This window comes from Strigops habroptila, chromosome 3, assembly GCF_004027225.2.
Source record: "Strigops habroptila isolate Jane chromosome 3, bStrHab1.2.pri, whole genome shotgun sequence".
Taxonomy (NCBI): Eukaryota; Metazoa; Chordata; class Aves; order Psittaciformes; family Psittacidae; genus Strigops; species Strigops habroptila.
Window position 1 is genome coordinate 52,523,388 of NC_044279.2, and position 13,814 is coordinate 52,537,201.

At 34.9% G+C, this 13,814-nt stretch overlaps 1 protein-coding gene across 1 annotated transcript in view; it reads right to left on the reverse strand.

Moving 5' to 3' along the window:
- ANO2 (anoctamin 2) overlaps positions 1–13,814 on the reverse strand; it is a 168,742-nt gene that overhangs the window by 118,417 nt on the left and 36,511 nt on the right. Inside the window, exons 5-10 of the mRNA XM_030480569.1 lie at positions 13,432–13,583; positions 12,147–12,201; positions 11,363–11,411; positions 8,245–8,300; positions 7,951–7,992; positions 2,579–2,643 (exon numbers count right to left, since the gene is read on the reverse strand). Coding sequence (XP_030336429.1) covers positions 2,579–2,643; positions 7,951–7,992; positions 8,245–8,300; positions 11,363–11,411; positions 12,147–12,201; positions 13,432–13,583 — 419 coding nt within the window. The remainder of the gene's footprint in view (positions 1–2,578; positions 2,644–7,950; positions 7,993–8,244; positions 8,301–11,362; positions 11,412–12,146; positions 12,202–13,431; positions 13,584–13,814) is intronic.

The window sequence follows — 13,814 nt, forward strand, 5'->3', positions numbered from 1 at the left end:
CATGGTCTAGGGTGAGGCATCTCTGCTTATGGCAGGGGTGTTGGAACCACATGATCCAATCTACATGGTCCTTTCCAATCCAAACCATTCTATGATTCTAGGATTCTAAAAAGATGACATAACACCCACCATATTCTTATTTGGTGAAAGCCTCCTCATTCACAACTGCATTTCCTAATTTACAAAAAACAAAAATAGCTTTTCTCTATAGCCCAAAGAGGTGCATAAAGCATAGCAGAATACTTTTACAGATTAAGACACAGGGGTGAATGGAACTGTCAGTGAATATCATGATGGTCCTTTATTTGGTTTTATGTTACTAAGAAGTCGAAAATAGTCTAAGACTGGCTATGCAGTTAGCATTCCCTCAGGATATCAGATAATAGAAGAGACCTCACAAAATCCCTGGTCTGTGCCAAGAGTGAGCATAAGAAATAATGTGATTCCTAGCTTTGGTGTACAATCATTTGGAAACTGGGAACAACAGTATTGCCAGAAGCAAGGTACTGAGGCACCAGGCATGATTTATAATAATTCTACAGCGCCATACCTAGTGTTCCAGCATAGGAACTTCAGTTGAAGAATGACTTTCAATTTGCATTCTTACGGAATAAAGATGAAATAGGAATAATTTAAAAGATTTACACTGTTGCAAGTTGTATTAAAAATTAGACTACAAAGTCTAATTAGCTTGGGGATGTGAATATTATGTAAGCAACATACTTCAACAGAGTTTCAAAACAGAGTATTTGAAAACATCAGTCAAAACGGGCTTTGAGCATAAGGCAAAATAAACGCTGCTTCTGTCCATTGAAGTCTGAATATAGACTTGTTCAGTTACACAGTCTACGTAATGAGGAAAAAGTTGAGTATAATCTGCTCAATCTAAGAAAGAGGGATCACAGTAAATTATCAAAATTCACAAAGTGTTGCTGATGTTTGCCAAGGGAATAAGCATCCACACTGAGACTGAGCTCAAATACCCCCCACGGTACAGAAGTGCAAAAACCTATTCCAGTTGCAGAAAGAAAAAGGTGGTAATTCTTCAGGTATATATATTCTAAAGCTCTAACCTTACCCAGAAAATAAAAACCACATTTATTTTAGTGGAAACAGTCAAACTTGCAGTCAAGTGAAGTATGGAAGATAAAAGCAAGAAAAATAATCTCTGAGAACAGAGAATCAATTGCACATGTCTGGTCCTTTTTTTTTCTCACAGAAGTTTAAACCACATAATTTCTATGAAATCATATCAGTATAGTGCAACATTATAATGGAGACAGCAAAATACAAATTAAGATGGAGTGTAAGCAGATGTACCTCTATTTTTAATTCAGCTGAGCTGTCAGGTCTGGTAAAACTTGAGAATTCCTCTAGCCAGTCAGTTTAACTTAACATTTGTAATATTTACTAAGAACATACCAAGTGCTGTATTCTTGTTATGAGTTTACCGATTTCATAGAGTAGCCTGGCCTGGAATAACTGTTATTCAAAATGTACATTAATCCTGAACAAAAATATGAAGGAAAGAAAAGAGGACATTTCAAAGCCTTGCAGAACCTCAGTAAGATTTGACAGTCTCATGACCATTTGGCAATTTGAAAAGTCTCTCTCCAATAAAGAGCAATTCTGCTCAAGTTACAAGTTAGTGGTTAAATCTTTGAAAAACTATCATCTGCAGCATTTAAACCTTAATTCAAAATACAATAGATACATTTTAAGAAGGTTATTGATTATCCGTATTACTTGCACCAGGTCATCACTTAGGGGCAGATCGTATAATAAAAGCTAGTTGAAGTTTGACTATTACTAAGATAAACACTAACAAATGTCATCTTTCTTATGTATGCAGATTATCCAGAATTATTTTTTCCTAGTCATTTATTTGTTAGTATCATAGTTTGTTTATTCCTAGACAGATATGTTATGTAAGAGTATTTCATGCCAGCAGTTTTCACAAACATTTACTTTACTCAGTATTTATAGTACACAACAAAAATTGTTTTGTTTTGGTTTGACTTTCTTGTACATATATTATGGAAATTCCTTAAAAAGCATGTGGTTTTGTCCTATTTTAAGCCCAGCTTCTGTGTTTGTAATGTCAAAATTCAAGATTTACCAAAAACACGGGGAACACATATGGATGAATAAAACCTTGTAAAACCAGGAGTAAAAAAAATCAATATCGAATACTTTCACACTGATTCATGATGTGAACACCAGATTCTAATTATTCACCAGATATTGTGACCATACTCTCCAACAAAAAATCATCAATGTAAATGGAAATTCCTCTCTTTTTTGAAGGAATTAACACTTTAAAAAAAAACAAAAAAACCAAAAAAAACCTAAAGTATGACATTCTTCCAGGAATAAACACCATACAAAACCAAAGGTACATTATTGTTTAGTGTATTTTTGTTACAGTAAATTATCATCAGAGCTACAGAAAAGCAATAAGAACATTCTTTTTAATGCTCTGATTAATCCAAGATTTCATTTGCTGAAGTAACTGGAAGGAACTTAATGTGCATCAGCTAAGAACCAGGTCCCTTAGTGTTGTGCAAGTCTGTATTACCTTATGAGGTCAATAGGCTGAAACTTGTAAAATACTCCGTATCTTGCCCATTCTCGATACAGCAACTAGAAAAACAAACAAACAAAACAGAAAATTAAATTTAAAAAAGTGATCCCATCTGTTTTTACAAAAATCTTTTAAGAGTTAGAAATACATGCACCAAAAAAAGAAGTTTCCCATACTTCAATAAATACTTCCAAATACATTTTTCAGACAGTTATGGAAGACTCCAACCAAGTCAGCAATGCAAGTATGGTGAACACACATCTTTCTCCATATGCCTACCCCCTCCCGACCACATTTATTAGATAATGATGTTAGAGTAGAATGCTCAAAAGGAAACACAAAAGATGCTGTAGTCTTGTGGAAATCATTGGAAAGATGCTAGAAATAATCTTCTTTACAGAGTGAAATTCTTCTATGATGCTATTAATTTAATGTCTGGAATCACACCACAGGAAGTACTGACCAGTGTTTCAAGGTCCAAGGTGAAGTGAACTGAGGTAAGAGTTAGAAACTGGTAAGCTGGTATGTAAAAACATACCAAGAGTAGTGGTGCCAAAATCAGTCTGCTCTTCTGCTCAGCTCCCAAGGCTACCATACCCAGTAGATCGTAAATAAAAGCCCCTCTTCTCCCCACACTGCACATGGACACACAAGATGTTTACTGTTGGAAATGCAAATTCACCCACAGCTTACAGACATGTCAAAGGAAGGCACAGATCCTATATAAACTTCTTCCAATGGGAGGAATCTAGTGGGAAGTCAGGAATAAAAGGAAATATTTCAGGACCTGTAGCATGTTAACTACAATACACTGAAATGCAATAGGCAAGGGACCCCAGATAGTCTTCCTCATTCCCTCTTTCATTGCTGTGATCTATGTGACACAACTTTGTTCAACTTTCAAAAAAGAAAAAAGAAACCCGTGACACTCTTTTACAAAAGGCTGTGAAGGAAACTGATAATTACAGTGTGAAAGGCATCACACTGTTCTGAAATAAAAGCCAACAGCTGGATAGAAATTACAATGCAATTAACAATGTGGTAAAAGAGTGAATTTCATAGCAGTACATCTTATAACCATTTATGAATTTATTACTAATCCATTAGAAAAGACATGAAAAAGTGAAGCCTTCCAGAATTATGTGAAGACCAAATGAAGCTCAGAGGAAACGTCAGCATGATCTTTTTTTAGATGACTGTTCACCATATTTTATCTTCAAAGGAAAATAAAAATCAGGGCAGTCCCATGCAAAAGAGTAAGATTTTCTGTGGAACCACCTGAGTTGTTTATATTCTTTTCACAGTTTTATGCTACGTAAAGACTGAAGACAGTCTAAGACAACATGCTCATTGAAAACTGTTTCTTGAAGGACAGACTGCATCAAAAATATTAAACAAATAACCAGAATATGATGATAAATGAAACTAAATTAACCACATCATTACTTATCCATTATAAATCTGTATCACCTCAAAAGACAGGTGTCAAGCCTTTTATCCCTCTTTTCAAAAAAGAAGTGAGAGGGTCCAGAAAAAGAGTAGCATATGACAGGTAAGGTTCGCTCCTTTAGAATAAGGCGTATCGTTCACAATAAAATAAGAGTAGTGATGAAATTGTTTTAAGAACAAGCTTCTGCATGGAATACCTGCTGGCTCCAGGAGATGACTCCATACTTCAGTTCCTCTCTTGCTGTGAGCACTAACTGACCGTCTCTCACCTGTCTCATGGAAATTTTAATTAATGTGAAGCGAGTAATTGCTCAGTTGATATCTTGGAGACTTCTATCCTTCTGTAAACTTGGGATTGGACAATAAATTTTAAAGTTGCAAGTGAAACGGCTGCAAGGCCAAGAAACACATACACACGAATACACAGCCAGCAGGAGCTGGAGAGTATGTACATATAGGTTTTGCAATTACCAGTAGCTGCATCTGTCGCATGTCCATTTTGACAGGTAGTGGCATGCTATACTACCTTATGAAGTTAACAGCACAATTAAAATAAGTGTAGAGAAATTTCAGATACTGTAACTGCAAAGTTACCTTGACATATTTTGAGCTTTTCCAATCACATTTTTCTACTATTTATAATGCCTCTTCTCCTGCAGATGCTATATGAAAGAACTAAATAAATATCAAGTGAGCAATTCAGACCTGGGTCCTGCAAATGTGCACCCAATTAAGTATTGTTGTTCAAAATATGGAAACTGGTTTGCAACTATTTAAGTGAACAAAGCTATGCCATTGCATCCTCATTAAAGATACAGCATAAAGTATTTTCTGTTCATAGATCAGGAAGTAAATCCTACACTACTGAAGCAACTGAGAATTTGACAATGAGATTGAAGGAGTGTAGAGCCTTAGCTTTCAGAATATTGCTCTTACAGAGCACAGTCTTGCAAAGTATCACATGCTTGTGGAAAGAAATGATGAGACTATGTTTGATATTCTTTGGCTTCAACAGAAGTTGAAGAGGATTGCCCTGGCTGTCATATTGATATTTTCATATGAATACTTGTGGTCATTTATTCAAAATCACCCCTTGCCATTACCCCACAGCATTACCTACAATTTTATTTATTTCCATAAATGATACTGGTACATGCATTCACTGAAATATGCAAAGCAAGGAAGTTAAAGCTATTAAATTCTTAAAACTACTTAAAGGCTGTTTTGAACGTAGCTAAAGAATGGAATTGGAAGAGCAAAACCAAAGGTCTTTCTAAAATTGCAGTCAGTTCAGGAACAGGTTGCTATGGGATTATGTCAGACTACAGGTTCACACTGGTTATTCTGATTCCAAAAGCCATAGCACCAAAGGTTAGTTTATGGCATTCACATGTGTTGCCCACACTAAGCCTCAGTGTCAACACTGCAATTTTAAAAGATTAAGCTTAATCTGGAAACTGGAATGTGCTTCCGTTCATGATATTTGTTCAATTGAAATGAATTATAGGAAGAGTTCCTTAATATAGTTTATTGTATTTTATCAGCTTTATTTAAAAGAAGTACTTTCTGTAAGTTTATAGCAACACTTTCCAATCTGCTTCTAATATTCTAGGGATGTTGCTGTAGTATATGGCAACAGTGTATTTACCAGGTAGGTAACAAAGCCCTCGTGTATTTCTCAATGTCAAACATATTGCTAGCAATGTAGGGTTACAAGTTGCCAGTGGGCTAGAAGCTTAAAGAAGACCAAGGCAGTATTTATACTCATGATGAGTTATTAACATGCTGCTGTGCAATAGCTTTCTTTAAAAAAAAAAAAGTAAATTAAAAAAAAATTTGAAATTCTAGAGCAGAAATTACACTGAAAGAAGGAAATTCCTTTACTCCTTTACTCCAATCAACAGTCTTAGGAAAAGAGCGGATTTCATTGACTGCAGATTTCTAATTCTCATAGGATGTGACAAAAGTATTGTTTCCCTGTGCGTTTTTTCCAAGAAAATCCTAAAGCGTGTTAATAAGGATTAATCTTTTATATTATGAACTGGTACATAACTCTGAATTACTTGTGCTGCCTTAGTGGCATAAGCACCCTAGATGGGCTCAGTTCATAATTTTTCAGTGTTATACAACAGACAATTGAAATGGAAGCTACAGAGAAGTTAAAATGGACGAAATAAAAATGGGCAAAGTAAAAAAAAAAAGCTCAGAAATGCCCCCTTTTCGTTTAAACTTGATCAGGTCTTTTCAGGAAATTAAACACTGAGACTATTAGATTCAGATAGAAAGCAGATGATGTTATGCATAGAAATACTACAGCAGATTCAATGGCTAGGCAGCAGAGACATATGTGAATAATCAATAATGTATTTCTGGAAAGAAGCTTTTATGTTTTTAATACTTAACACTTCATAACTGAGCCTAATAGGCAGAATAAAAAGAAGGCAGCACAACAGACAACTAGTGGGGTGAATATTTTTCCAGACACTAGTCCTTTTAGGCCCTCTTCCACCCTATTCCACAGCATCCAATCTTCCTCCGTTGACTAATGTTCATTTACCTTTCTTCTCTACAAATTTGCTAACCTTATAAGTCAGTAAACTATGTAGCTGATTTTCAGAGTCCATTACTGTATCATTATTACCACTTACTCAGAGAAAATTCTGCAAGTGCAGACAATTTCTTCATTAACAAACCATTCAAAGTAACAGACATAAATATACAAGCTTCTTTATAGTTTTTTTTTCCAGCTTTGTCTCTTCTGCTTACAAGTTCCATATACTAAACTAAATTGTTTGCGGCACACGAAGACATCTAGTGGCAGAATGTTAACACTATTTACCAAAACTACAAAGAAGATTATATTTTCAGATTTTTACTAACCCAGCATTGAAGAAATCAAATTCATTTGTATGACCTATGAATTTTGTCTTCATTCCAAATGCTTAAATAACCATCATTTGTGTCAATTACACTCTTGAGAACCGCACTGTGTTTTGCCAAATTAATGACATTTTCTTACCTCTCTTTCAAGCAACAAAAGGCACATATCAACATATGATACTGCTGAGTTAAAAGCATTTATGAAATAATTCACAAGTCACCAAGAACATATGCAATTTAATTTCTAGTATAGTAAATATTTTAGGCATCCAAACATTCTCTTTTTCTCCATTGTCTTCTCCCCCTCCCCTTTCTATTCCCACACTTTTCCCTCTTTATTTCCTACCATTTGTATATCAAGGGAAAAAAAGAAAAAGAGCAAACATTAGAGAACAATATGGAATGGATCTTAGAGGATTACAGTAATTAAATGGTTTTTGCTCATTTCTAATAGTAAGCGTACGTAATAAAACCAATCTGACTTCACGTAGTCTTTGATTATGCTTCCATTTCTCTTGTGGAGAGTGTTGGTGGGTGATATATTTCCAAAAGTCTTTTGATAGCTAGAAACTTTTTACATGCAAAATAATTGGAAGCAGATTTTATAGATATCGCATGTAATTTAATTGAATGCACAATCAAACAAAAAATACAACTATGTTTTATTCTAGTAACCATTGTTCTATAGTACCATCTGGTTACGGAAAGAAAATAATCATCGAAGTTATTTTACAACTTTTGCTTCCTGACATATTGAAAAATATTGTCTATGCATGTGGAGGGAAACCTGAAGCATTTCAAGATGTAAATATCAAATTAAATTCACTGAAATACTTCATAAGAAGACTTTATAAAAAGGCTTACAACATATCTTTTACATGCAGAAATGCAGGAAAATAAACATTGCAAAAAATATATGCATTTGTAAAAACATTTACTTGATTGAACACTGGCTAACACTTTAGTAACATTTACGAGATTAAGTCACATTTGTCACATTCAATCTAACATGAAACTAATTTTGTAATATATTTTACCTTTCTTTCATTCATGTAATCATTTTGGCCTTCATATTCACCCTATAGAAAGAAAATGCTTTAATAAATGATGTAAAGATAGATCAAATTCAATAAAAAAATTGCTCAGCTGTTCCTACATTGTTGATTTTACTTTTAGGTCACAACTTGAAATAAGTACTTAAGTGTAAGAGTTTTCATATTAAAATCACACACTTGGAATATATTATCGTTGTCACAGACAATAAACACTAATCTCTCCGTACTATTGAGTGATACCATCAGGGAACTAGATTTTTAATAGTATATACGTACATCATGAAGTGGGTATGCTGCATCATAAACATTGTTTGCTATTAATGTGCCAATACCTAAAAGAAAAAAAAATTAAAATGGCCAACAGCTAGGCACAGGTAAACAGAAAAAATTCTTACAGATTTCATTTAATGACATTACAAAGGGGACTGAGCTGTATTACGGAAACTAGTCAAAATCATGTCAAGATGAGCATATACCAACCTAGAGGTACCTGGTGTGGAAAACTTGTTTTCACAGAAAGGGTTGTTTCCATATAGTGCTTTTTCTTGAGTGAACTAGTGTGGTGCAAAGACTGTTTTGACCACTTTATCATCTTGATAGCAAAGAGGCATGTGGCTGAGGAGGAAAGCATCTGGGAAGTCCTTCTTGAAGCTTGACAATGATCAGAACCATGGATCCCCACTGACACACCAAAAAAAAAAAATGCATAAAAAAACTCCTTTTTCAAGTAAATTTGTGATTGAAGAAACCCTTATTCTCTATTGACTAATATTAGATGAGGTCTCGTTCTCACTGAACCAAATGCTGGGTTTTCTACCCTTGCTCATATCAATACATAAGGCCATCCTTCTGAGTCTGAAACAACCCTGGTTTGTAGGATCTAAATCAGTTTGTGCTCACGAAGTCCACCATTATGCTGAAATCCTGGATGCACAAGGACAAAAACTGTTGAGTCCTAAAGAAACAGGAAGTCTGGTGAAAGGTACAGGAAGTCTGGTGAAAGGTACAGGAAGTCTGGTGAAAGGTACAGGAAGATACAGAGACATGGCACTATTCATTGACTGCTTACTTCCAGGGATTTAGCGACTGAATCCCCAAGGTAACTACTGCAGCACCTACAGACATACACAAGATCACTACTGGCTCTCAATATCTACGAATCTTAGAGCCATTCTGTCTTCAGTCTCTGCAGGTGATTGTTCCATAAGATGACAATTAAAGCTACGATTAGTGGCTTATTCCAGACTTTCAGTGACCAGTAAAAGGTATTGCTTTCAATTCCCAGTAAAAAGTAACTAGCTAGCTTGTCTTTAGGGATGAAAAAATTCCACAGTCAAATTACACAACGATCATTCTGAAATGTTTGGGAAAAAACCTTTGGTCAGAGATGCTAGATAGGCATTACCAATAAATTTATTCCTTGGTAAGAAGAGAAAACCCTTACCACTACATGCATTAATAGAATTGGGAAATCTTCATGTTTGAATAACGTCACCCTAGATGGGCTTCTACTGAAAGAATTCCATGTTTGGAAATTTACAATGGTTCAGAGATTTACTAGAAGAAAATATGCCTACCTTGTATAATGCCATGGAGCTGAAATCAGATTCAGCCTTACACAGGTGTAAAAATCAATGAGGAAATGTTTGAAGTGTTGCTATTTTCTTCCTACTATACTATGAATCATATGTTTATGGAAATCAAAGACTGCTGTAAGTATTTCCAACATCACTGTCCCACCTCCTCTGCAAAATAAGCAATGGAATCTTAAAAAAAACCCCAAGCAAACAAACACACTAAAAAGCTTAAAGGCATCTTTTGAACCACTTATGATGAGTAGTTTGAAGTCTTAAGACCAGTGAGATAGAAAACCTAAGCAACATATGAAGCACAGGACTTTTGGGAGACGATCTCAGAAGACCAAAACGATTAGTGAACTTATGTCAAACATGATGCATATTCACGTTTTGGCTATGAGCCAGAAAGATAAGAAAGATGGGAAGATTAAAATATTTGTTTCATGTCAAATGGGATCTTGAGCTGACCAGAGCTTGAAGTGGATAAGCCTTTATTTTCACCTTGGAGTGTCAAAAAAGCGTGAAAAATCACTACTAGTGCTTTGAACTCTAATGATGGCTTTTATTACATTATAAACCAGAACAACCTATTAATATAGAAAAATATTTGAAGTAAGAGGCAAAGAGAACCCCACTGGTAAAGTGCTCTTTCCCTTCATACTGTGTCCTTGCAGGACTGCTTCTTTCAAGCTTTCTGTCAGCCCAATAACTTACAAAGATTCAAAGGATTCAATACATTCTCTCTGGATCCCTTGGGAAAGTGTCAGCTCTGGTGGCTGTCTTTTATATCAACAGGCTTAGTGTCCCTGCTGCACTTCAGGCTTCTTGTTTTACAAACCTTACAACACCTTGTCTCTAAAATCCTGCACTCAAAGATATCTACTTGCACAGGCTCCACAGCTCCCAAAGAAAGAACGGTCTCTCTAGTCACAAAAAGGGTTCTCTGGAAATGAAGTAGCCTTCCTCTCTAGTGTCCCACCAGAGCCTTTGAGCAGATCAAAACATAGAAAAACACAATATAGAAAAACACCAGCTGAATAATGGTTTAGAAATTGAGAATGCCTGACATTTTCTCAACCATCTTTTCAGTTTTTTAATGAATGTTACTATTTTCAAGTACATTACATTATGTGATCTGCACATAAGAGGTCAAGCTTTCAGAAGGACTTCCAGAAAACGTGCCAGACAAGGAGCACTATCAGTTCTTTGCCACCAGGGAGATATGTGGCACCCATCACAGTGGATGAAAGAAAAAAGAGAATAAGGACACCTGTATGTGTTCTGAACCTCAAGAAATCAAAAGCTCCACATATTTCAGAGTTACCCCAAAAGTATCACACAAAATCTTCAAAACAGTCATAGTTAAGTCATATATTCCATTATGCCGTTTATGGGCAACATTTTTAAGGCAGCAGTGATAAAAATAACCTGGAAAAATGTGTTATTACGTTGAAATGGCAAGAAAAATCTGCTTCTGGAAGAAATAATACCACATATTGTAGTTGACATCTGAGTTTTCAAAAGCAGATCATATAATAATCAAATCAAATTTTATAACAACTCATGAAATGCAAGTTATGTGCCAGATACTGCACCTGTAGAAATGAAAAGCAAGCTCCCATTACCATGTTCTATCCTAACCATGGTACAGAAAGTTCAATTTTATTTCTCAGAAAAAACAGTTGTTTCAATCTCTACTTTTTTTGTGAAAATGTGCCAGCATACTTCTGTGCTCTGCTAAAAAAATAAACATCCTGTGAGACACCTAAACAATTCCTTTCAAAACAATATATATAATTATCTTCCCTCCTTCTTACCCATGCTGTTTCTTGCCTTTGTAGATGTGCGTTTCAAAATTTCACGTACCTGTGGAACAATGATATAACATAAAAATTGTCTTTTATCATTATTTTCATCATGGAGGTAGCAATAAAACAAAGCTTTAAAATAAGAGACTTCTGTAGAGTTCATTTGCACATATGTTTAAACCATATATTTCACTCATATAAATGCATGACTTGAGGCCACTAGATAACATTTAAGAATGCTATGGCGAGTCTTAATAGTGGATTACTCCCCTAACATTTGTAGTCTAAATCCTGCTTTGTCACATCCTTATAATACTATGTGAAACATAAGGACTTCAGGTAAAATGGGAATTTTACACTAAAAAAATTACAGCAAAATCTGACTTTGTAAAAAAAAATGTCTATCTTTCACATTTGGAAGTATAACATCAAGACACACATAAAGTGATCAGTGGGTGTGCTATTATCTATGAAACTCAACCGTGTATGGATGAAGATAGCATGTTAGGGAGGAATTGGCACTGCGTATGTAAAGAGAAATCTTGCCTTTCCAACCCGCTGGAGACCTAGCAGGATCTCAGGAACACGATACAAGGAACATGATACATGCTACTCCTGGACCACTGGGCAGCTCCAGAAGGGTATTTTTTACATACTTCTTGCTGCCTCTGTTTTGCAGGTACAGAGAAATGCATAACCTGATGAAATTAGTAACGTGGTTAACAATACTCACTCTTAAAGTAAATCCCATTCAGCGCCAAAAGTGAATGATACGTTACTTTTGTTTACTTACTATTCGGCTGCGGGTAGCGTTGTCAAAAAATGTGTCTTTGTCTTTAATGTTATACCTAAAACATTGAAAGAGAAAAATAATAAAGTTATGTTTTCAGATGTGGTAGTAAAACCTAAGATAACATATAAGATTGTGATTTACAAGTCATTTAGAAACCACAGCAAGTAAGAAAAACAGAGGTTTAAACGAAATCTAGATTAAATAGTACAGCATAATAGACTGTGCTATTTAAGATGTAGTCGTTCAGAGCTCTCCCTGGATTGCAAGGGTGGTGGGCATAAAAATGCAAAAATATTGACTATTGTAAAGTGCCTTTTGGGTAAGGAGAGCTTGTATACTGTTTACACAACACGACCTTTTAATATTTTCCTTATAACGTACCGTCAACACTATAATATTCTAAGGTTATGTTATTAGGTTTCAACTGACCTAATTCTTTTCCAGGCAACTAACCAGTCAGCATTTCACTTGTTTTCAAATAACCATTCCGTTGGAAATATGCATTCCCTTAAACCTTAGAATCATCATATGTGAAATTAGCTTCCCAGTTTATTCCCCTCAATCAATTTGGCTTGTATTCAGTATTAATTAAAATTGTCAGAGAGGACAATAAATGATATGATGGCTCATTATATTTATTACCAAATTTTATTTATCAGACATAAATACAAGGAGACACCCATGAGGAGAAAAGGAGTGTTTAATGTCAAACTGGGCCAAAAGTATTATTCTGAGCGAAAGGCCAGATGTCAAGAATTTCTTACCTGCATATTATTAGTCAAGTTTCAATTACTATAATAAATCTACAAAGAGGAAAATTATTATCAGATTTCTACTAGCTCTTTCTTTTTCCAATTCAAGGCAGTAATATTCTTAACCAAATAATCAGGATTTTGGTGGTAGGATTTTTACAGTTTAAGTTAAAAACATAAAGATTTTATTTGTTGCACTTCTGTTATCCAGCAGAAGGAACTAAAACACTGGCAGAAAGTCTCTGCAATTTAGATTTCTGTTAATCCACTGATGCTGAATTCAGTACCGATGCATGTTCGTTTACTTTAGATCTGTTTGGCATTCAATAAATTTAATTTTATGCAGACATATGCTTTTATCACTTGGAAATATTATCCAGGAATAATCTAGCAACTTGTATATTTCCTCAGGATTTCCAGAAATACTCAATAAATTTCTGTATTTTGATTGAAATATTGGTAGAAAAAAATGACAACACTAAAATGATAAGTCATAGCTCTCTTCATTGTTCTTCACAATTTAAAATACTCACAAATATAATTTCTCTCTGGAAAACGGGTAAAACAGGCTTTTCATGTTGGTATTTTCTTGTCGTGGCACCCGGGGTTGCAGAGGTTCCGTCAATTTGCACCATATTTCATTAAACTTTTTGAGTATTCCCCCTTCTTCTGTGATTTCATACATCTGAATAAATATTGTATGTTAGCATGTCCAAAAATTCAATTAAAAAAAAAAAAAATTTGCTATACACATTTAAATCTGTAATTAAAATAAGCACCTTCTCTCAAGTTACAGTCCCATATAACAGCAAGCACCTGAATCCGTATGGGTTTCAGTTCCAAAAAGTTCTTGTCCTTCACAAGCTACTTCCAGAAGAAAACTCAGTGCCAAATTGCTAATACAAGAAACACCCTT